Consider the following 22666-nt stretch of genomic DNA (forward strand, 5'->3'; position numbering starts at 1 on the left):
TGGCTCCCCCTTCCTTCCAGTCTCTGCGTAAATACGATCTTCACGTCCCCGACGACCGGCTCCCTCACTGCTCCCAGCTCTTGTCCACAGCACTGTCCCTCCTGGCACACTGTGCTTTGCTCATTTAGCTCAGGGCTGCTTCCCCCACTAGAATGTAAGCCCCACCAGGGCAAGGACTTTTGCCCATCACTTCCCTGCTGGATTCCCTTAGCATCTAGGCCAAGGTCTGGAACGCAGTGGGCTCCCATTAGCTGTGTGTCTGGAGTAGTTGTCTGTGGAGAGCTTCTGTTGGATGCACACTTACGATGCACCGGTGGCCGCACTGCGTGCTTGACCTTCCTTACCTGGGGAATCTCCTTAACCCCGTTTTGCAAGTGGGGAAACGGAGGCCTGGAAAAGTCATGTGGCTCCCGAAGGCCACAGAGCCGCATCCTCTGAGTGGGCATCAGCCGAGAGGGCCTGGGTGGGTGAGGGGGCAGGTGCAGCTCAAATAACAAGAGCAGTAAGAGTTAACACTTTCTGGACCTTGATCCCTACATTTCTGTGAGAGCAGGGCAGCCCACCCCTCCTCTGCACACAGCACCCACTTGAATCCTGGCGGCCGGCACCGGTACCATTTATTATCTGTATTTTGCAGAGGGACCAGGTCAAGAGCTAGTGCCAGAGCTGGGATTTGAGTCCAGGGCGCAGACCTGTTTTCTCTGGCTCTGCTTCTGAAGCTGCCGTCCCGGCTCAAAGCCCCATGGCCCCTCAGGAGCCCAGCCCTGTGGTTTTCCAGGCATCGGTGCCCCATGGGCAGTGCAACTCAGGCTGCCTTCGGGAGCACGGCAGAGGGCGCTTCTTGGGCTAGGTGCCCGTCAGAACCCTCACGGCTGCTTCCCGGGCCGGGGCTGCTCCTCCTACTTCACGCCCGAGGCAGGGACTTACGGGTGTGTCTGAGCCGCTGGGAGCCACAGACACCTACAGCTCGGAGTTGCTCACACTGAATAAACATTTGTCAGCCTGTGTTTTGAATTTCTGGGTCACACAGGTCTTTATGGAGTGCCTGGGGTGGCCCGCTAGGTCTCAGGAAACGACAGCGCCCAGTCAAGCTGGAGCTGCCTGGGTCCCAGCCTGTGCCGTCCACACCCAGCTGGACATGGATTCAGCAGCAGCCTCCAGCTCCCCCGGGGTTGCCCTGCCCCCCCCCCCGCCCGGGGTGTCTGCACCCCACACCTTCTCCTGCCTGACACCTCAGCATCCAGGTCGCAGTCCCTCACCTGCAGCTGCCCCTCCCACATCGGCACCTGCACCCCACTTCCCACACCCCACACCCCACACCTCACACTGCATTCTGCAGAGCACCTGCCACGTGCTTATCTGTCATCCTTCCCCCAACCAGACCCCAGGCCAGGGGCAGGCACCGAGTGCAGGGCCTGGCTCCATAGATAGCGCCACAAGTGAAGGAACGCCTCTGTAGCCTTAAAAAAGCTGGAGTCCATCTAAGGCTCAGGTGTTTAAAGGGACAAGAAACAAGCTGCATTTCCATTAAAAATATTAACGTATAGGAGTATTACCTGTGTGAGGACATATCCATTCCGTAGTTTAGCCACCCTTCAACAGAGACAGCTGCTTTATTTCGTTTTGGGTCTTGCAGGCGGAGCTTGGATAGTTCCAGAAGTGGCCCAGAGGCTGACCCCGAATTCTTGCCCACCTCGCTTCGCACTTGCCTTTCCAGATTTCTGCCAGTGGGTGGAGCTGTAGCCACACAAATGTACTCGGGGTGACGCCCAGCAATTCCCTCGCGTTGTTTTAGCTTCAGGGGTGACACGTCTGTGTGGGGCAGGGGTGGGGGGACAGGGCCCCGGCAAATAAGAGGGGGGATGCCACAAGCTGCGCTTGCTTGCTCAACTCGTGCTCTGCTGCGTTGAGAGCTGATTCCAGGACATTTATAGGAACAGAAACCATCAGAGGAACCCCGTGTGTCTGAGGATCTCCGGGGAAGGGGTGAAGATGGAGGTCCCCAGGGTCCCTCCAAAGAGGCAGGTTCTGCGGGTTTGGGGCGGGTCAGGAAATTTGCATGTTTGCCAGATGTCAGGTGAGTTCTCGCGCAGGTGGGAGAGCTGTGTGTTGGTGCCACAGGTGGTGGCAGGTGGCCCGTGGGAAGAGTGCAGACATGCCAGAGCTTGAACTGACTGTCACCTACAAGTGTAATATCTCCAACCCCTGCAGGAGCGGTGCTGTGAGGACCAGCTGGAAAAGTGAAGCCCAGCGCTGGCACGGCCCCGACAGGCCCTCGAGAGTGGGCCCGTCTCCTGCTCCCTGCTCCCCACCCAGCCCAGGGGTACCCGTGCTGTCCAGTGCCCTAAAATCCCTGATTGGTTTCTGGTAGAAAGTGAAAAAAGTGCCAGGTGCTGTGTTTGGCAGTGAAGATCCACGGTCCCGTGGCTCACACATAAGATTGTCTTTTGTGTCATTCGGTTAGCGTGGATGAAAAGGGAGCTGATTCCATAACAATATGACGAATTCATACAGCTCAACAACGGAAAATAAACAACCCGATTAAAAAATGGGCAGAGGAACTGACTAGACACTTCTCCAAAGAAGACACACAGACGGCCAACAGGCACATGAAAGGATGCTCAACATCACTGACCATCGGGGAAATGCAGATCAGAACCACAGTGAGATACCCCTTCACACCTGCCAGGATGGCTGTTATCAAAAAGACAACAGATAACCAGTGTTGGTGAAGGTGTGGAGAAAAAGGGGTCCTCATGCACTGTTGGTGGGAATGTAAACTGGTGCGGCCACTGTGGAAAACAGCCTGGAGGTTCCTCAAAAACTAGAAATAGAGTTGCCATATGATCCAGCTATTCCGCTTCTGAAAATGTATCCAAAGAAAATGAAAACACGAATACGAAGTGGTATGGGCACCCCTGTGTTCATGGCAGCATTATTTACAGCAGCCAAGACATGGGATAACCTGAGGGTCCATTGATGGATGAGTGGATAAATAAATTATGGTATACGCACACACACACACACAATGGAATGTTACTCAGAGGTAAAAAAAAAAAGATGAAATGTTGCCATTTGTGGCAACATGTGTGGTCCTTGAGGGAATGATTCTAAGTGAAATAAGTCAGATGGAGAAAAACAAATACGTGATGATTTTGTTCATAGGTAGAATATAAAAGACAAAATAATAAACGAACAAACCAAAAACGCACAGATAGAACAAGGCAGTGGTTAGCAGAGGGGAAGGGGTGGGGTGGGGGAGTGGCCCAGGGGCAAAATGGGTAAAGGAATCGACTGGTGACGGATGGAAACTGTACTTTTGGTGGTGAGCACGCTGTAGTGTATACAGTAGAAATACAACGTTGTTACACAGGAAACTTACACAATGATATAAACCAATGTTACCTCAATAAAAACTAAACGTAAAAAAAAAAGCTGATTTTCAGTGCTGGTGTGGGAGTGCGGGGGCCACGTCAAGCACTCTGCCCTACCGAGAAGCACGTCGGGAACACATACCGAAACGTTTGTCCCTTCCTCCCAGGAAACCATCCCCAGTACTGAAAATGACTCAACTAAAAGGGCCCTCATCACAGGGTTATTTATAATAAGAGACAACTGAGGGCTGATACAAATCTAGCAAGAGAAGAATATTTGGCCGTTAAGAAATATCTTTGCGACGGAGTGTTGTGAAGTGGCAGTCGTAGAAAGTGTCAAGAGAAGAACTTTCATAGAATGTGAGCTCCCAAGTGGATCCAGCTGGACCCCATGTGCACGTGCTGACTGGCTGCGTCCATCCAGTTACCAAGCGGTCCTGGGTGGCCGGGGACATATACCCTTTTGTTCCTTTTGAATTTTGAATTTTGAGTCATGAGAATGAGTTACCTATTTGAAGGATAAATAACCTTTAAAAAGAACTGTGATTGCTAAGAGCTTGTCATAACACGGGCAGGTTATTTTTCCTCCTGTTGAGTGAAAAAAGCAGACTGTGAAAGTGTATATTTAGTGCTTGCACAGCTACGTAAGACTATATATGACAACTATACACGACTGTAAGTGACAACTATCTATGACTAAGACTGCAAAACAAGGAGCCCGACAGCCAAACAAGTGAACCAGTAAAAACCCTGTTCTTGGGGCAAGAAGCCTGGAAAGAAAGATCCCAAAATAGAAACCATAGTTATCTCCGGATGGGAGGCGTGAGCTTCCCTCCTCTGCCTCCTTTTCTGTACTTCCCAGATTTTCCATAATAAGTATGTATGCCTTTTTTCACGTTTCATTATACAAGTAATACGTATCTTTTGTAGAAAAGTCAGAAAAAGGAAACAGGCCGCTCGGCACCCCACCACTCAGAATCGCCTGGATCAGCTGCTTTGCCGTGTTGCCCTCGGGCGGTGCTTCATTTCCTGGTTTTGCACGTAGAAGTGTGTGGTGGCAATAACTTGAGTTACTTTACCAGTGGGGAGAAAACCAGGGGCCGTTTTGGGAGAGCGTGTCCAGGGCGGGGGCTCGTGGGAGGCTGACCTGCCTCTGGTCTTTGCAGGAGTGCTGTGTGGCCGCCCTGGCCCAGGTGGAGCGCACGGACTTCCTGTCGCCCATGTGCATCGGCGAGGTGGCCCACGTCAGCGCGGAGATCACCTACACCTCCAAGCATTCGGTGGAGGTCCAGGTGCACGTGATGTCCGAAAACATCCTCACAGGTAACTTCCTCTTGCTGCGCCCGCGTGTGGGGTCGGGAACGACGGTGACAGGAGCAGTAAGGCAGCAGCCGCAGCCCACGTCCAGTGAGGGCTGGCTGCCCCTGGATGGTCCTAACACTGCCTGTGGGTGACCTCCCCGCATTTCCACCGCCACCTGTGAGCAGGGACTTCTGCCGTCCTCGCTTTGTTTGCAGACGGGGAAACGGGGGCGCAGACGAGTTAGGCAACGAGCCCAGGGTACGGCCCCCCTGCCTTCCTGGGGAGGGAGGGGCCTGGCGGCCAGCTGGTCTGGGCAGAAGGGTGGGAGCGGGCTGGGAGGGCACATGCCACCCTCCGGCCCCCCTGCCGTCTCCCCAGCCCCCCAGCCTTGCCCTTCCCTGCACGGTGGAGCTGCTGCCCCGTGGAAGACGCTGCCCTGGCTTCTGCTTCGCGCCCCTGGGCCCCCGCCAGCCAGGCCTAGGCTGGAGCTCCCTGGGCGAACCTTTGACTCTGCTTTGATCTGGATATTCTCTTCCTCGGTGTGGTAACCATGGAAACCCCTTCTCACCCTCCCACTGGGCACTGCAGGGGAGTGTGGCTTCGTTCACAGTCAGCTGCTTTTTATAACGGAGATGCTGATGAGGGAAGCAGGCCCCTTGGGCCTCTCACTGCGCTCTGCCTCTTCCCAGGCCACCCGCTGTCTCACCCAGAGGAGAGTCCGTGCTCCTTCTAGAGGAAGGAGCTGCCTGGGTCCTTGTGCCTCCTCGGCCGTGGCTGCCTGCCGAGCTCTGTGCTCAGAGATCTTTAAGGGGCTCCAGGCTTCTCCCCGACACGGGCCAGGGGCTCAGTTATTCATCTGGAGCATTGCAGTGACCGCAGCAGGCCCAGCCACTGCACAGTGAACGATTTAGCTGAGCCACGGCCTGGGGCGGGGGGTGTGGGTGGGGAGCGGTCAGAGGGCTTGTGCCCCATGTCCTGTGTCTGTGGCCTGAGCCCGGTATTTGGCAGGCAGCTCTGGCATCGAAGGGACCTTGGATGCTGGTCTCAGGCTGTGGTACAGAAAGGGGTCCTCTGGCCCTGACTTCCCACATTGGGGCTGGCAGCCCACTGGGAGGAGGCCCATTGCGGGGCGGGCCCCTCCCTCCTCCCTCCTCCGCCCTCCCCCCCTCCCGCCCTCCCCCCTCCACGTGACCCAGCCCTGCTCTCCTGGGCTGTGCTGGGGGTTGAGCCTCCCTGCTGCTGACACAAGAGGGGAAATGGCCGTGCTCTCCCGTTGGCTCACGACAGCCGCGGACTCAGTCGCTGATGAGCGAATGCAGGAAGGAGTGGAGGAGTCAGGAAGATTTGGGCCTCGGCGCTGAGCGGAAGCGGGCAGAGGGCCTTGTCTACGAGGATGTGCTCCAGCCCACTTTCCGTGGGATCCCCCCTCTGGGGGCAGGAGTGGGCAGGAGGCAGGCAGCGCTTGCCCAGAGCTGTGGTGGCGAGATGACAGCCCCCGCCCTGCAGTCAGGATGCTCTGCACCCTCCAGTGTCCCCAGCTGCCCTGACCCTGAAGGATGGACACGCAGAGCCTGAGCTGCCCCGAGAAGGAGTAAAGTGGCTGAGATGAGCACGGGCTCCCGGGACGGCGGGCGGGCGTTGTGCACACAAGAGGGACCGAGCTCAGAGGAGGAGGGCGCCGGCCGGCACTGCCCAGCCTTTTGAGACGGGGGTGGGCTGGGGGGTGGGGGGTGGGCGAGGCCCCGGGAAGACCCCAGGGCCGGATCACAGGATGGGGACGGCGAGACCTGGAGCCCTGGGGCTGTGTCTTCTCTACACGTCTCAGTCACCTCGCCCGCCTTGCCCTGGAGCCCCTGCTGAAGGGCCGGGCGCCCCCTCCCTTACTCTCACATCCGGGTGCCCCTCTCTGGGTCTCAGCACCGCGTCTGTGCATCTCACAAACTCTCTCCATCTTTCCATGTTTGGATCGGTGTGAGTCTCTTTTACTCTGGGACCCCGTGTCTCGAGGCCTTCCTGTCTTGATGCATCTCTGCCCGCATGTCCACGAGGATGGGAGCCCTACGAGGGCAGGCCATGCGGCCGCCTGGTTCCGGGGCAGGGCCGCCCAGCAGGTGCTCTGTGAACACGGGCCGGGCGGGCGGGTGGACTCGGACAGGTGGGGAGACCAGGCTGAACCCTGAAGCTGTTCGTGTGCCGTCTCCGTGTTTCGAGACCCCCGTTCTGTGCATACCCCTTGCTCGGGGCCTCGCAGCCTGTCGTGAGGCAGCCGGGCGACCCCGCGACCAGGCAGGCGACCAGCAAACCTTTGCTCCTTCATCTCCGGCAACTGTCAAAATATTAAGCTAACTGGGATGTGATTTGCTGCGAATCACTCCAGAAAATAGCTGGGAGCTCTCAAGACTTCAGAATGGATGTTTTTAGCGCTGCATTTGTCTTTTGATGGTTTTATTAAATGATAAAGTACAATTAGCGTGTTTTGCCTCATTTGCTTCACGGTGTTCATTTGGGTCTGGAGGAGGGCCTCTTGGGGTTTCCATGGAAACCAGCTTGTCAGGCCGGCTCTAGCTGTGAGTCCAACAGGAAATCTTTATTCCCCAAAGCAGGTTGTCAGATTCACTCTCAGTCAAAGTGCAGTGAAGATATTCTTCCATGTTATTTGCCTGTGGTCCTGGTGGTGCCGTGGAGCCCGGGCGGGCGGCGGACATCCTGGCGAGAGGAGCAGGCCTGGGCGCCAGGGGCCTCACCCTCTTTCTAATTGACCCGCCAGGGCTTGGCTTGGCCCTTGGGGCTACGTTTAAGGGGAGGAAACTGAAGCCCCAGGTTCGCCTTGGGAAGGCAGGTCAGAAGGAACTGGTAGGAAGTGAGTTGCTGAGGGGGGCTTTAGGGCAAGCCGCCCGGCCCCGGGCTGCTCCTTGCTTCTCCACTTCCTCTCTCTGTCCTGCAGTTCTCCTGTCCGCCGCTGCATTAGGAATCGTCCGTGTCGAAGAGGCAACTTTTAAAAGGCATCCTTGCAAACACTACTCTGAAATTACTGGGACCTGGGAGGTCCGGGTCTGTACTCAGAATGGCGTCGAGTTGCTCTGTGAGCCTAGGCTATCCCCTTGACCTCTCTGGGCTTCAAGCTCCTCCTGTACAAGTGAGGGGTGTGGACCAAGTGATCTCGAGGCTCTTTTGGCCCTTGGTTTTCAGCCCAGACAGGCCTCCCGCCCTGACGGCACCACTCTGCCCCGAGGCTGGGCTCAGCGCCCGAAAGAAGGTTCTGTTTCCCGTCCTTCAGCCCAGAGCAGAAGCCAGCAGCCCACCGCCCTCTCCCAGCCCCCATACGGAAGCTTCTGCATTGGAGCGCTGAGTCACCAGCAGCAAAAGTGTCTGGTGTGGTGCCTCCCACCTGGAAGGGCGGGGCTGCGGGGGGGCGGGAGCTGTGATGAGCCGACGCCACGGCCGTGCTCTGGGCTGTGGCCCCGCTGCCTGGGTGGGCTCTGCCTCCACCCCACCCCCCCAATCTCCGGTCCATGAGCTGCTTCCTGTCCAGCCGGAGCTCTTCTTGGTGGCCAGTCTGCCCCTCCCCACAGCCCTTCCCTCCCTCTCGCTCCGGAGGCTCCCGGGAGGCCTGCCTGGAGTCGGTGCCCTCCATTTTCTAACTTGGCCTTCCGAGTTAGAAAGTGCTAGAAAGCCGACAGGCCCAGGCCCCCCAGGCTTAGACCGCGTGACCTGCAGTCTTTCCAGCAGCCTCAGGGTGGGGGCAGCATGCTGGCGTTGGGGGTCCCCAGGCTGGGGGCCACACCTCTCCCCACTCTGTGCCCACACGTGCACCTCGCGGCTGAAGAAGGCCTCGGGGGTGGGGGCCAGAGGTGGCATCGGCCTTGCCTGCCCTGTGCCCGGTGCCCTGCTGGCTCCCAGCCATCACTCACGTGTCTGTCTTCTCTGAAGGTACCAAAAAGCTGACCAATAAGGCCACCCTGTGGTACGTGCCCCTGTCGCTGAAGAACGTGGACAAGGTCCTGGAGGTGCCTCCGGTGGTGGTAAGGAGGCCCCTCCCACTTCTCCGGGTGGGCAGCAGGGGCCCGGGTCCTAGGAGAGCAGCATCGGGTGGGGCGGGGCCGCAGCAGGAGGCGCGATGGGAAGGAGCGTCCCTCCTGGGATCCTTCCTGCTGGGAATGCCGGTGGGGGCTGGCCTGGGCCCCGCGGACACCCCTCCCGGAGGAGCCTGGCCAGAGGGAAGGCGGGTGACTGGGCTGTGCCGGGCGTCCAGTCCTGAGGGCGCAGGCTGGGACATCTCTGCTTCAGCCCCGCTCTCTTCTCCTGCCGCGTCCGCTTCCTGCCTTGGTTTCTCTCATTTTGGTTTTGCTGTGGACAGAGGCCTCTCTGGGTGAAGAGACTTGGCCATGTTCACTCCCGGGGTCCGCGCTGCAGGCAGGCTCGGGGGGCAGGCGTTTGGAGGGGGCACATTGGGCCGATAGAGGGATTTAGCTCCTTCCCTAAGGCACCCCCCTCCTCCTCGTGTGGCTCCCCTGGCCCTGGATGTCCCGAGGACACGCCTGAGCGGCTCTCCCTGGAGGCCTGGCTCTCTGCTCTAACCCCTGTGAGGGCCTGGCTTAGCAGTGTCTGCTCTCAGGGAGCATTTTTCCGTGGTCGAGATGTCTGTAGAAGAAACCTTTTTTTTTTTTTTTTTTGCGGTACGCGGGCCTCTCACTGCTGTGGACTCTCCCATTGTGGAGCACAGGCTCCGGACGCGCAGGCGCAGCGTCCATGGCTCACGGGCCCAGCCGCTCCGTGGCACGTGGGATCTTCCCGGACCGGGGCACGAACCTGCGTCCCCTGCATCGGCAGGTGGACTCTCAACCACTGCGCCACCAGGGAAGCCCAAGAAACTTTTTTTAAAAAAATTATATTTATTTTTGCTGTGTTGGGTCTTCGTTTCTGTGCGAGGGCTTTGTCTAGTTGTGGCAAGCGGGGGCCACTCTTCATCGCGGTGCGCGGGCCTCTCACTATCGCGGCCTCTCTTGTTGTGGAGCACAGGCTCCAGACGCGCAGGCTCAGTAGTTGTGGCTCACGGGCCTAGTCGCTCCGTGGCATGTGGGATCCTCCTAAACCAGGGCTCGAACCCGCATCCCCTGCACTGGCAGGCAGATTCTCAACCACTGCGCCACCAGGGAAGCCCCCAAGAAACTTGTAAGAACAATAAAACTGGGAACCAGACAGTGGGGAACTGTATAGAGCAGTAAAAGGTCCCCAGCCTTTTTGGCACCAGGGACCATTTTCGTGGTAGACAATTTTTCCATGGAAGGGGGGATGGATGGGTGGCTCAGGCGATAATGGGAGCGACGGGGAGCGGTAGATGAAGCTTTGCTCGCTCACCCGCCGCTCACCCCCTGCTGCGCGGCCTGGCTCCTAACAGGGGTTGAGGACCCCTGGTACAGAGCACGTGGAGGAACGGTCCCTGTCCCCCCGCACCACTGCTAGCCCTTCCCACCCCGTCTCCCCCCTGCGCACCTTCCTGCGGGCCTGGGTCACTTGGGGCGATGGGGGCTCCTGTGCTGCTGCAGATGTCAGCTGGGGGCGTTCCCTGCCCTCTCCCTGTGCCAGCTCACGTCTGACCTGGGACCCTGCCGGGGCCTCCGTGGACACAGTCAAGGCTCCGGCGGGGCGTTTCCTGGGGGGCGGCCGGCTGCGGGGCTCCAGCTGCCGTTGAGTCTAGACTTTAAACAAGAATCTTGGTAGCAGGAGCTCTCCCCATGCGGAACGGGAAGTGTGCTGAGACCTTGGTCTGCATCGGGTTGGCGGGCCAGGGTTTGGTACCCCGAGGGCAGGGCGGTAGTGCCAGGAGCACAGGGCCAGCATCCGTGCCACCTGTCCCTCCACGTGTGAACAGAGAGGGGCGCTCAGGGCCAGGGTGTGGGCCGGACGGTTCCCACGCTTCCCACCTGTTTGAGTTTCCTGGGGCTGCTGTGACACAGTCTGGGGAGCCTCAACAACCAAGTTCATTCTCTCCCAGTTCTGAGGCCAGAAGTCCAAAATCAAGGCATGGGCAGGGCTGGGCTTCCACAGGAGGCTCTGGGGGGGATCCTTCCTGCCTCTTCCAGCTCCTGGGGGCTGCAGGCATTGCAGGCATTCCTTGGCTTGTGGCTGCATCTCTCCAACCTCTGCTTCTGTTGTCATCTGGCTGTCTTCCCGTGTGTGTGTGTGTGCGTGTACACATGTCTTAACTAATTACACCTGCACAGACCCTAGTTCTCAAAAAGGTCACATGCACAGGTCCCACGTGGACAGGAATTTTGACAGGACGCTGTTCAACCCAGAACATTGGCCTTCAGTCCAGCCCACCTGTCTCTGCCTTTCTCTCTCTCTCTCTCTCCAGCTCTCTCTCCGTCTCTGTCTCTCTGTGTTTCCCCCCCACCCCGCCCCCGTTCTTTCTGGAGCTGCTCTCCTTTCTGCTGTTGGCAAGATGGAAATTGCATTATTTTCAAGCAGCACTAACTGAGGGGTTTTCAAACCCAAGAAGTGGGCGTGAGTCTGAGGCGCAGTGACGGTTCCCTTTAGAGATTACGAGCACGCTGAGCCCTGCTTTCTTTCCCACTAAGCACTTGGTGTTCAATTAGCCACATCACATGTCAATACTCAGGCACAGTATTTAACTGATTTAATTTTCAGATGCTACGCAGTTTAGAAATCTCTAGCGGCCATATCTCTGGTTTCAGCACCACATGGTGGGTCTTAAGGGGTTTTTGCTGCTGAAGGAAGATTCCTGGGCCAGACACATTAGCTTTTGTTTCCCTCTGGCTCCTCAGGGGCCCGTGTGCTGAGAGCCGGTGGGTTTTTAGCCGGGGGGCGGGGAGTCGGGGGGGGGCAGCGTCAGTCTCCGCTGTCCCTGCTGGGACAGGGCAGCTCTCTGCATCACCCCTCTCATACCCTGCCCTCCCTCCCACCTCCCGGCGGAGACCCCGGTAGCTTTCCCATTCCCTTTGTTTAGCCGAGTTTGATAAGACATAAGTATCCACTCTGCCCGTGTTAGAGGGGAGTGTTGGAAGCGTCCCACCGGGTGCAGAGAGAGCCCCGGATGGGAGAAGCCACACGGCTCCCGGCTGCAGCCATTGCTGATGTTTACGTGCACTTTCTTCCCCCTACACATGCCAGGCCCACGTATAAGCGTTCAGTTGATGTGAACTGTTTTCGTTTCATCGTTTCATTTGAAATGTCTCATTCCGCTCTTTTCATCGGCACGGCCCGGCCGGGTCCTCGTGCGACGGTCCTGGGAAGCTCGGGTCTGGCTCTCGTGGGCGTTTACGCTCAGGTGCTGTGGCTCGACCACCAGACTTCCGTATGTCTTGCCAGCATCCTCCTGCCGACCCTTCACAGGTAGCGGTCATTTATTAGGAACACATACGTCTTTCTGTCTACGTGTGTATTTTACACACGGCTCACACATGCACGTATATTACACACAGGTTGATCATACGTATATCTCACACACGTCTATGTACACGTACGTAGATATCTCACACACAGAACACGCGTCTCACACACACACACCCGCTGTCCACACATACATGTGCGTGTGTAGACCGACCACGTGTGTGCGTCTCCCCGGGGGAAGCCCACCTCCCCCTGCAGTGTCCCTCAGTGAGGACTTTGTCACTTTGCTCCACCTCTTCCGCCAGGGAACAGAGACCTCAGTGGTCCTGGGATGGAAAAAGAGACCCCTGCGGTGGCTGGGGACAGCTGTGGCCCCCGAGAGGCTGGGGGCCATTGGAGGGTGGACACTGGTTTTTATCAGTGTCTAAACATGAGCTCGAGTTAAAAGGCTCGCACTGGGCTTCCCTGGTGGCGCAGTGGTTGGGGGCCTGCCTGCCGATGCAGGGGACACGGGTTCGTGCCCTGGACCGGGAAGATCCCACGTGCCGTGGAGCCTGTGCTCCACAGCGGGAGGGGCCGCAGCGGTGAGAGGCCTGTGTAACGCAAAAAAAAAAAAAAAAAAAAAAGGCTCGCACTGACTGTTGCCTTGGACGTTTGAGCTGAGCTGTCTCCTGCTTCAAAACAGCTGGGTTTGATGAGTCCTTGCGGGTGAGAGTTGGGTGCCAGCCCATCATCAGCATGTTCTCGTGACGTTGTCCCCAGATTTAAAGCCAGCAGGAGGCGTTTGTTTGTGAACAGGCTGCGTTTTCTTGGTCCTCGTCGCCCGTGTCAGGACCGGGGCCCACATCGGTCCCCGTGTGACTGCAGAGGCCTGAGGAGTGTGCTGGACGTGAGGATTTCTTAGACTGGGGAGGTGGGCTCGTTTTTTAAAAATCTCTTACAAAGGCATTTCTTGAGGACACATAAGACATCCTTGAGTTTTACTAGAAAGGCACAGCACAAACTCTACTCTTAGAGCCATTGCTCTGTGTGGTGGGACGTGGGGGAACCATCTGTTTATGGAGGAAGAGGCTACTTGTCGACGGCGACTTGAACACTCACCATGCTTTGTTTCTTTTGAACAAACCAGTCAGCTCCTTTCACAGCCTCCTTTAGAGACGGGGTCGCAAGCCCAAGATAATGGTAATTAAGCCACGGAATGTGTTCAGACCTGGGCAGTTTTGGAGGAGAGCCACGAGCAGGAAAAGCAAGAAGTTTAAAAGCGGCTTTTGGAAGAAGGTCTGAAAGTGCACGGGGCAGAGAGGAGCACACGGGGCCCTGAGCCTGGCGGCTATTCTGCAGGCTCAGCGGGAGACGCAGGTAGAGCGGATGGAAGGGCAGCAGTCAGAGCCCCTCAGAAGGAGAGCTCCCAGGCAGGGGTCAGCTGCGAGGGTGAGACCGGTCAGGGGACCTGTGGACCCCGGGCCTGTCTGATGGACCCCAGGGTAGGGGTGTTGCCCACGGTGGGCACCAGAGGGCCCAGCATCCTCCATCGTGCCAACCTTGATTGTCACCTTTATTTTTAACTTCTTGGGTCAGAACCCCCGTGATCCATGAGGAAAGCTTCAGGGGGGCTGTTTTAGCTTTGGCGGGTGTCAGCTGGCCAGGAGTCAGCAGAGTGAGGCTGCCCAGTGTCAGGGGCACATGGGGACCTGCTCCCTCCTCTCCCTGTTTGTGGGAGAGGGGGTGCAGCCTTCCTGGGGCTCCCTGACTCTGTAGTTCTATGTCCAGGAAAGAATCCCAGGAAGGAATGGGGTAGGTATAACATGGTAAGTGGCTGAGGTTGTCAGTATGATTTTAATTTTTTTTAGATGTTGGGGGTAGGAGTTTATTAACTAATTATTTTTGCTGTGTTGGGTCTTCGTTTCTGTGCGAGGACTTTGCCTAGGTGTGGCAGGCGGGGGCCACTCTTCATCGCGGTGCGCGGGCTTCTCATTGCAGTGGTTTCTCTTGTTGCGAAGCACGGGCTCTAGGCGCGTGGGCTTCAGTAGTTGTGGCACGCAGGCTCAGTAGCTGTGGCTCGCGGGCCCAGTAGCTGTGGTTCTCAGCCTCTAGAGCACAGGCTCAGTAGTTGTGGCGCACGGGCTTAGTTGCTCCACGGCATGTGGGATCTTCCCGGACCAGGGCTCGAAGCCGTGTCCCCTGCATTGGCAGGCGGATTCTTAACGACTGCACCACCAGGGAAGCCCTGATATTGTTTTAATGGTGAAAAATTGGGAGCAAACTAAAGGCGCAGATATGATGGATCCATCACATAAATTATGGTAGGAGGATGCAGCGAGAGGAGGAAATCCCATGACTTTGAACTTCACATACAGCGTGGCAGAACCTTTTATTTATACGCGGGCATGAAAATAATTCTAGGGAGGACGTAACGCAGACATGTCACCCAGGCACTCTTGCAGGGGGAAGGATACATGATGTTTTCCCCTTCTCTGTGTTTTCGTTATTTGTATTGAGCATACACTGTCAGAGAAAGAATAGATAGTTCCGGTCGCAGAAAGGCCGCGCGCGCAGGAGCCGAGCCTGCGGGCCAGACCTGACCCTCGCCCGTGCCCCCCGCAGTATTCCCGGCAGGAGCAGGAGGAGGAGGGCCGCAAGCGCTATGAGGCCCAGAAGCTGGAGCGCATGGAGACCGCGTGGCGGAATGGGGACATCGTCCAGCCCGTCCTGAACCCAGGTAGGAGCTGGGCTGTGGGCTGGGGCCGGGGCGGCGCGGCCACTTCACGAGCGTCCTCTTCTGGGCCGGTGCGCCCCCTGGCGCTGTCTCCTGGGGCAGGCTCTGGGGTCCCGGGAGCGCTGTCCCCTTGGCCCTGCACCTTGCAAGCCCCTTCCCAGTCGCACAGCCGACCATGGGGACGGGGGGACAACCCGCAGGCCTCGGTGCGTCCGCTCCCATAGAGCGCTGACCTGGAGGCCCCCGTGGGGAGAGGCCCCGCTGCCCAGGCAGAGGGACACACTCCTGGCCACGGAGAACTTGTCCCCCAAGCTCGCCCAAGAGTGTGTTCTGGCCGGGATTTCCAGTTCATGAAAAAGACAGAACGGCAGCAGCGTTTCCCGCATTGTTGTTCCGCGGCCCGCCGCCCAGACGCGGCCTCAAGTTAGACGGGCTCTGAGCGCCCGGCCGGCCGCGGGGCCGCTGCCTTCCAGCCTTCATCCTTGTGCCTGTAAGTCTGGGCTGTCGGCTTTAACGAGACGCGCCGCCACAGTCCAGATAGGTGAGGGAGGCTTCCCGAGTCCCTGCCAGGACACCGTGCAGGGCTGGGCCTGGGGGCCGCGGGGCCTGGTGACGCTCATCACCCTCCCCTGCGCACACAGTGACCACGCCTTACCGTGTGGAGAGCGGGCTGCGCGCCCTCAGCCTCCCCACGTGGGCCGGGCTCCTGTGGTGAGCGTCCACGTTCCATGCTGGGTCCCGGAGCGACTCCTCGGGGGCCCGGCCCGCGGGTGCTGTGGCCCTGATCTGGTCCTGCACTGCCGCCCGAGCACTGGCCCCAGGGCGTCCCGCTCCTCTCTTGGTGCCGCCTCTCCACGTGCCGCGGGCTCTGCGCCCTTACCGCTGGGAGGAGTGCGGTGGGCTCTAGCGCAGGGGCTGGAGAAACTCCGCCTGCCCGCCCACCTGCCTTCCTGACTGCGGCCCACCTTTGGCATCAGGGTGGGTGTAGGAGGCTGAGACTGGTGAACACCTCGCAGGCGTGCAGACTAGGACAGGACTTTCTGGTTTCGAATTCTGTCGTTTATCGGGGGTGCACTTGACGCCCCTGGCAGTGTCTGTGCAGCTTGTGTGGGGCTCTCCTCATACTCATCCTTCCTGAGTTCCACCCTCACCTGCCCACAGTGAAGGCCAGGGCACCGGACGTTGGTGTCTTTACTGTTCTGCTTTTTAATTTATTTAATTTATTTATTTTTGGCTGCATTGGGTCTTCGCTGATGCATGTGGGCTTTCTCTAGTTGCGGCCAGCGGGGGCTACTCTTTGTCATGGTGCGCGGGCTTCTCATTGCAGTGGCTTCTCTTGCTGCAGAGCACGGGCTCTAGGCACGTGGGCTTCAGTAGTTGTGGCACGCGGGCTCAGTAGTTGTGGCTCGCGGGCTGTAGAGCGCAGGCTCAGTAGTTGTGGCGCAGGGCCTTAGTTGCTCCGCGGCATGTGGGATCTTCCCGGGCCAATTCTTAACCACTGCACCACCAAGGAAGTGCACTGTTCTGCATTTTCAACAAACACCAAAAAGAAAAAAAAAGAAAGGAAGAAAAGGAAAACCTATCAGTATAAATAGAATGTTGCTGTTTTGATGAAACCTGATAAAGTTGTATCTTTGAACAATAAAATGTAAATAGACGGTAATCCACAGACCTGTGAGCTCTTGTGATGACTCGAGTGTATCCAGGCCCTGGGGCACATGCTACCATCAGGCAGCGACCTCAGTCCCAGCCTCTGCTTTCTGGAGGCGGGTCAGGCAAAGGCACGGAGGACTGCAGAGGGAAGCAGAGGGGCCGAGGGGTCTCGGGAAAGGCACAGACTCGGTGCGGGGGGTGTTCCTGGGAGAGAGGCTGGAGCGGGCCCAAAGGCAGTGCTCCTCACCCTGGAAGACAGGTCCACGCCCAGTCCCTGGGCCCTGTGACTGTGACCTTCTTTGCAGAAGGGGCCTTTGCAGGTGGAATCAAGTTAAGGACCTCAAGATGAGGTGGTCCTGTGTCACCCACAAACATGGGAGGGCCCCAAATCCAACGAGCAATGTACTTGTAAGAGACAGAAGGGTAGAGACAGTGTCAGCCCAAAAGCATCAAAGAGGGGAGCTCGGAAGAGGCGCTGGCTGGCATCTGGGGGCCGGACCCACCTGTCCTTGGGCGGTTACTGGCCGGTGCTGGATGGAGGCCGGGGCCGAAGGCTCAGTCTTGAGCTTTGAGAGCCATGAGGTTCATCCTGGTTTACTCCTTTGACTGACTGTCTGGGGAACTAAGATTATTCAGGGTTTTCAGTCAGTTTAAGTTCCTTCACTCATGAGATAATTTTCTGTTTGCCGTCCTCTGATTGTAAATCTGATCCATGATATTTTTCAGGATCTGTTATTCTCTAATGATATTAATGGAAAGTGGCATTCTAAATCTCAAGATTTCTTGATAGATTTTTACAAGCTTTTATTTTTTCCCTTTCTGGCCCTAATAAAAACACACCTTTCTCAGCAATAGGGACTGGCTTTTAACCACTTCTTAAGGAAGTCACATATCCATTCTCCGGTCTTTTTGAGTACTACTGTAGTGTGTGCTTGTCACTGGGGTCTTCTAACACTCTCCCCCTTCCTGGGAGGACCCCCACCCCGCCCTGATGAGGCAGGCTTGGCCCGAGCGTTGCCACCCCCCCCGCCCCGCGCCTGCAAGGCCCTCTGGACCTGCCGCTCTCTGTTACTTTTGAAACCAGAGTCACATTTCAGCCTCTGTGGCTGTTGCTTAGCAATCCCTGTGAGGGGCTGACCTCCTCTTTCAGGTGTCTTTTCAGAGAGTCTGGGAGTTCTTCAGAGGCCCAGTTTTTCTTATTGTTTTCTCCATCTGATGAGACAAAATACAATCACCCTGAATTCTTCAACCCATGGCCATTAGTTGTTCAGCTTTAACTGTGTAGGGACTATTTGGCCACGTGACCCACCATCCTTTCTGGGAGCTGTTGGGTTTATGAGAAAATCAGCCCTGGGACTTCCCTGGTGGTCCAGTGGTAAAGAATCCACCTTCCAATGCAGGGGATGCAGGTTTGATCCCTGGTCAGGGAACTAAGATCCGACATGCCACGGGGCAACTAAGCCCGCGCGCCACAACCACTGAGCTCACACGCCTCAACTAGGGCCCGCGTCCCGTAAACTACAGAGCCCACGCACTCTTGGACCCACGTGCCGTTACCCAGAGAAGAGAAAACCCGCACGCCACAACTAGAGAGAAGCCCGTGCACCACAACGAAGAGCCTGCGCGTCACAACGAAAGATCCCGCGTGCCTCAACGAAGGTCCTGCGTGCTGCAGCTAAGACCCGATGCAGCCAAAAGTAAATAAAATAAATAAATAAATAATAAATAAATCTTAAAAATCAGCCCTGCCTCTTCCCCCGGCCTTTGTGTTTGAAGCAGTGTTCACCTCTAAGTCCGGTCCCCACGACCAGGACAGCCGGGGTCCTGGTGAGTCACACCCGCCCCTCGTTCCCGCTCAGGCCCTGCACCCTGCCGCCCTGAGGTCAGCCAGTGCCCGGCCACCGCCGCAGGCTGATCAGCCCTGAGCCGCCCCTAAGAGGGCTTGTGCCCGTTAGGGGCTTGTGCTGGGTGGGAGAGCCTTCTCCCCAGGGTCTGGCCGGGCCCCGTCACCCCGCTCCCAGCAGCACCTGGCCTGGGGGGGAGGGCAGAGGTAGGGGGGGCAGGAGGAGGAGCACAGCGTCTGGAGCCGGACCTCTGGGCTTGGCTCCCCGCTCTCCTCCGTGGGGACTTAGCCCCTCTGTGCCCCACGTTCGTCGGCTGCAAGCACAGAAGAGGGGGTTCTTGTGCTCGTCTCCGGCTGCCCTGGGGACCTAACTCAGCTTCTGGACCTCATTTTGAAATCGCAGGTTCAAAGATTAGGCACTGCATTAGTCAAGGTCATTGTAGCTGCTTACACCCTAAAATCCTAGCTCCTAGCTCAGTAGAGGTTTATTTCCTGTAAACTCCTAATTGGGGGATCTCCTCCAGGAGGTGGGGACTCGGGACTCAGGCCCTTTGGTCTCGTAGCTCCGCACCTTTTATCAGGTAGCTCTCGGGGCACGTCGGGAGGGGAGAGAGCAGGGAGGCTCACCTCTCGGGGGTTTTGACAGCTTGGGCCTGGATGCAGCACTTCCACTCACTCTCCTGTGGCAGGAGAGCAGCCGTGCAGCGGAGGCTGGGAAACGTGGTCCAGCCGTGCACGGGCGAGGGCGAGGAGAGGGGCTGCCAGTCCTGCCTTCTGGTCACGCGTGGTATACCTCACCCTCAAAGACAGCGACGCGGAATCCTGTCCAGCCCCACCATCTATTTGTTAAGGCGGCACTGGCAGCGATCACGGGTAACCCCCAGATGTCTGTTCCTCAACCTTGAACTTCGAAGATCCTCTTCGCATTTCCCTGTAGCTCCCCTAAGAAACAGGACGTGGAGAACCGGGGAAAGGCCACTGAGGACGGGAAGCGCCTGATCCAGGGGCTGTGAACCCACAGACGCACGGTCCCACCCTGCAGAGCCCCATGAGTTACGGGCCGCGGCCCAGGGAAGGAGGGACCTGGGTGTTGGGTGTTGGGTGTATTTTTTATTCCCATCAGAATTTTGGTGTTTTCTCTCGTTGAGAGCTCATCAGTGCCAGTTCCAGGAACACTAAATCATTAGACGCGGCTTAATTGATATTTTCAACATGACTGCAGAGCAGCGGGGGCGTCTCTTTGACTAGGTTGTAATAGTCATTTCAAGCGGCTTGTCATTTGAATAAGTAGATAGTTGACGTGACAAAGGTTTTTGTATGCTGTTTCCGTTGTTTGAAATTAAAAAAAATTCTTTTGCCATTGTGCACGCGCAAACCTATCAGCTGGTCAGAGCAGTTCCTGAGAGCAGGCCAAACTCGAGGCTTTTCATTTCCATTCATGCTGTAAAACAGCCACTTTGATGTCTTTTATGAGTGGGACCCAAAGCAGAGAAAGCATAGTAGGGCACCCCGTGGCTCTCGGGGCCTTTGTGTTCTTTGAAGAGAGAGGCCCAAGGGAGACGGTCCTTGGAGGTCAGGGGTGTCGTGGGCTGGCAGCGCTGCCTGGAGTGTCTCTCTGATGGCTCTGGTGGCAGAGAGGGACTTGGCCCGCATCCTCTGTGGCCCTTGGGCTGTGCCCCTCCCCCTAGTCTCCCCAGGCCATCTTCAGATGCCCCCGAGGCCACAATAGGCGTGGCCCTGGGTGCATCCTGACCGTCCGGGGCCGTTACCCGCACTTCCCGAGCGCAAGGAGGGTTTCGGGTGCATCTTCTCCACTTGGGGTGAAATGAGGAACCGGGCAGGGCGGAGTTCTGGGCGCCTTCTCAGGGCCTCCCTTCTCATCCCGCGCAGCGTGTCGGGCGACATTACCCGAGGCCCAGTGTGGTCTCGGATGATCCAGGCCATTCTGGACGTCCCGGGGCCTGGGAGGCAGCTGCGAGAGGAAGCGTCTCCCCCCTCCGGTCGTCTGCACTGACCGAGGCCCCCAGGGATGCCCGGGGACCCTGGAGCTCCCCTCCCAGAGCCTTTGGAGTCGTCGGTGTCATCTGCTGGCTGGCTTTAGACAGCATCTTTGCGCCCCTGCTCCCGCGGGGCCCACGCGCAGGCGGCTGGGCTGGATGGCGGAGTCCTCAGACTGCGGCCTCTCGGGCCAGAGTTCTCCGCTCGGCTGCTGACCACCAGCTCCCGACGCCACGAAAGGCTGCGGCTGCCGAAGTCCCCGGCTTGAGGGTTCACCCGAGGCAGGGGCTGGGTCCTCCCATGGTGGCTGGCGCTCGCCTCTGCCAATCACACTGAGCCAGGGAGGCAGGCGGAGAGGGAGCAGGCCGGTCGCCAGAACCCCCGGAGGTGGGCACTGACTGTGGATAATAATGAGAGACCCCTCCCCCCATCCCACCCCTCCCCCCAGGCTGGAGCCGCTTCATTGCTTCTGACACAGCCGAGGACCCTTCCGGCTGGGAGCATCCCAAGATGCCTGAGGCCTTCCCGTAGGGACCTCTCAGAGCGGGTGGCGCTTCACACAGGAGCTCACAACTTGAGTCTAAATCTCTCTAAGCCGTGAGGCTTGAGAACAGATAGAAAATATCTTGAGTTTGGAAGTCAATCCTTAAGGCCCCGGCTCACCGGAACTCAAGTTTTCCTGCTTCGTGACCCCTTCAGGCAACCACACGGTCTGAGATCCCACGTGGAGGAGCGTTAGAAAAAGTCTCGGAGGCAACTGTCGATGCTTAAGAGACCCAGGCCCCGGCCTCTGGGTTGGCGCCCCTCCTGGCTCCTGAGCAGCGTTACTTCCTGCACAGACTTCTCTGTCTACCGCCAAATACAGGAAGGACCTTTCTTCACCTGCAGGGTGTCCCAGCCGTTCGGGGGCCCGGCAGGCTGGCTTCCTCGGCAGCTTGGTCTTGCTGGGGCAGGAAGGGGCCGCCCTTTCTGAGCACCAGCTGTCCGGGCAGGAAACACGGGCGTCACCCCTCCCGGAAGGCTTTGGGGAGGTGGAAGCGGGCGCAGCAGTGGGGTCTGCTGCGAAGACCCTGCGTGGGTGTGACCCGCCCCGTTGGAAGAGTGTGTCGAGGGAGAGTATCGATTTCTGGAGGGAGACGGGGCTTTATTTCATCTGTCTTTGAAGTGCAGCCTCTTACAGATATTTCAGCAGCAGCCGTGCCGCGTGGGTGAGGGAGGCCCCCAGAGACTTGGTGCTCTGGGAAGATGAACCGGGGACACTGGAGGGAAGGCCAGCACACCTTCCAGTGCTGTGTCTCCGGGGCCGGGTGGGGACCGAGGGCCGGCAGGAGTCCCAGGGTGAGATCTAGGGATGCACGTCTGTGCCGTCTCCGTCCAGTTCCCAGTTTCCACCTACCGTTGTGTCTAATGAAGTTGAAGTTTAAACTTTTGAGAAGCTGCATAATAAATTGCTAAAACATTGTCAGTGCCTGTTTACAAACTTGAGAACGAAAGTCAGACGGGTGACTGTCTCCTAACCGAGGGTCATACCAACCCTGGGGGCTTATAGGCAGGAGGTGCTCGGTGGCTGCTCGGGGAGTCAGGGCAGGGCCTCGCTGGGGACACTGGTGTCCCCGGGGAGTAGTGTCATGACCCACTAGCAGAGTGGCTAATTAATCCTCGAAAGCCTTGCCCTCCCACGGACCGGGGCATTTTGAGACCATGGTTTTCCTGAGAGAAATCCCGCCTAAGGTGATGGCAGTGGGAAGCCCGCGGTGACCATGCGAACATCAGGGCGCTGTCGCCGCTGTTGGGCCCTGTGGCTGCGGGAATTGAGCGGTCCCTCCCGTGGCCTAATGTCTCTCCTTTGTGGTTCCAGAGCCGAACACGGTCAGCTACAGCCAGTCCAGCTTGATCCACCTGGTGGGGCCTTCCGACTGCACCCTGCACGGCTTCGTGCACGGAGGTAAGGACCCCTGACTCCCGCTGTCCCCTGCCTGCTCCCGGCTCCTCGTTATCCCCCCAGGAGGCCATGCTGCCACCATCTGACCCAGTTTAGGCTCTTGTGTTTAATGAAGTGTGAATTTAAACTTTTGAGAGGTTGCATAACAAATTGCTGAAATACTGTCGGCGCTTGTGTTCAAAGTTGGGAATGAAGGTCAGATGGGTGACTGTCCTAAGGGAGGGTCACACGCAGCCCTGGGGGCCCATGGCCACGAGATGTTTAGTGGCTGCCCCGTGGGTCAGGGCAGGGAAGTGAAGTCACCAGGGAGTGACGGTGTGACCCGCTGAGAAAGAGGGCTTAATTCAGCACGTTTTTGCCTCTGGCGTTTGCATGTGTTTCTTCCTTTAATCAGATTCCACCTCAGACGATACAGGCCTTGAAGTTCCCAGCTTGGGAACCACGGCTGGAACACAAGGGGGCTTAGCTCCCGGCTCACAGAGGGA

At 57.8% G+C, this 22666-nt stretch overlaps 1 protein-coding gene across 1 annotated transcript in view; it reads left to right on the forward strand.

Moving 5' to 3' along the window:
* Positions 1-22666, forward strand: part of ACOT7 (acyl-CoA thioesterase 7) — an 88728-nt gene that overhangs the window by 17282 nt on the left and 48780 nt on the right. The window contains exons 3-6 of the mRNA XM_059039627.2: positions 4541-4697; positions 8607-8698; positions 14634-14748; positions 22098-22184. Coding sequence (XP_058895610.1) covers positions 4541-4697; positions 8607-8698; positions 14634-14748; positions 22098-22184 — 451 coding nt within the window. The remainder of the gene's footprint in view (positions 1-4540; positions 4698-8606; positions 8699-14633; positions 14749-22097; positions 22185-22666) is intronic.

The sequence above is a fragment of the Kogia breviceps genome, chromosome 1 (assembly GCF_026419965.1).
Source record: "Kogia breviceps isolate mKogBre1 chromosome 1, mKogBre1 haplotype 1, whole genome shotgun sequence".
In the NCBI taxonomy this organism is placed as follows: Eukaryota; Metazoa; Chordata; class Mammalia; order Artiodactyla; family Physeteridae; genus Kogia; species Kogia breviceps.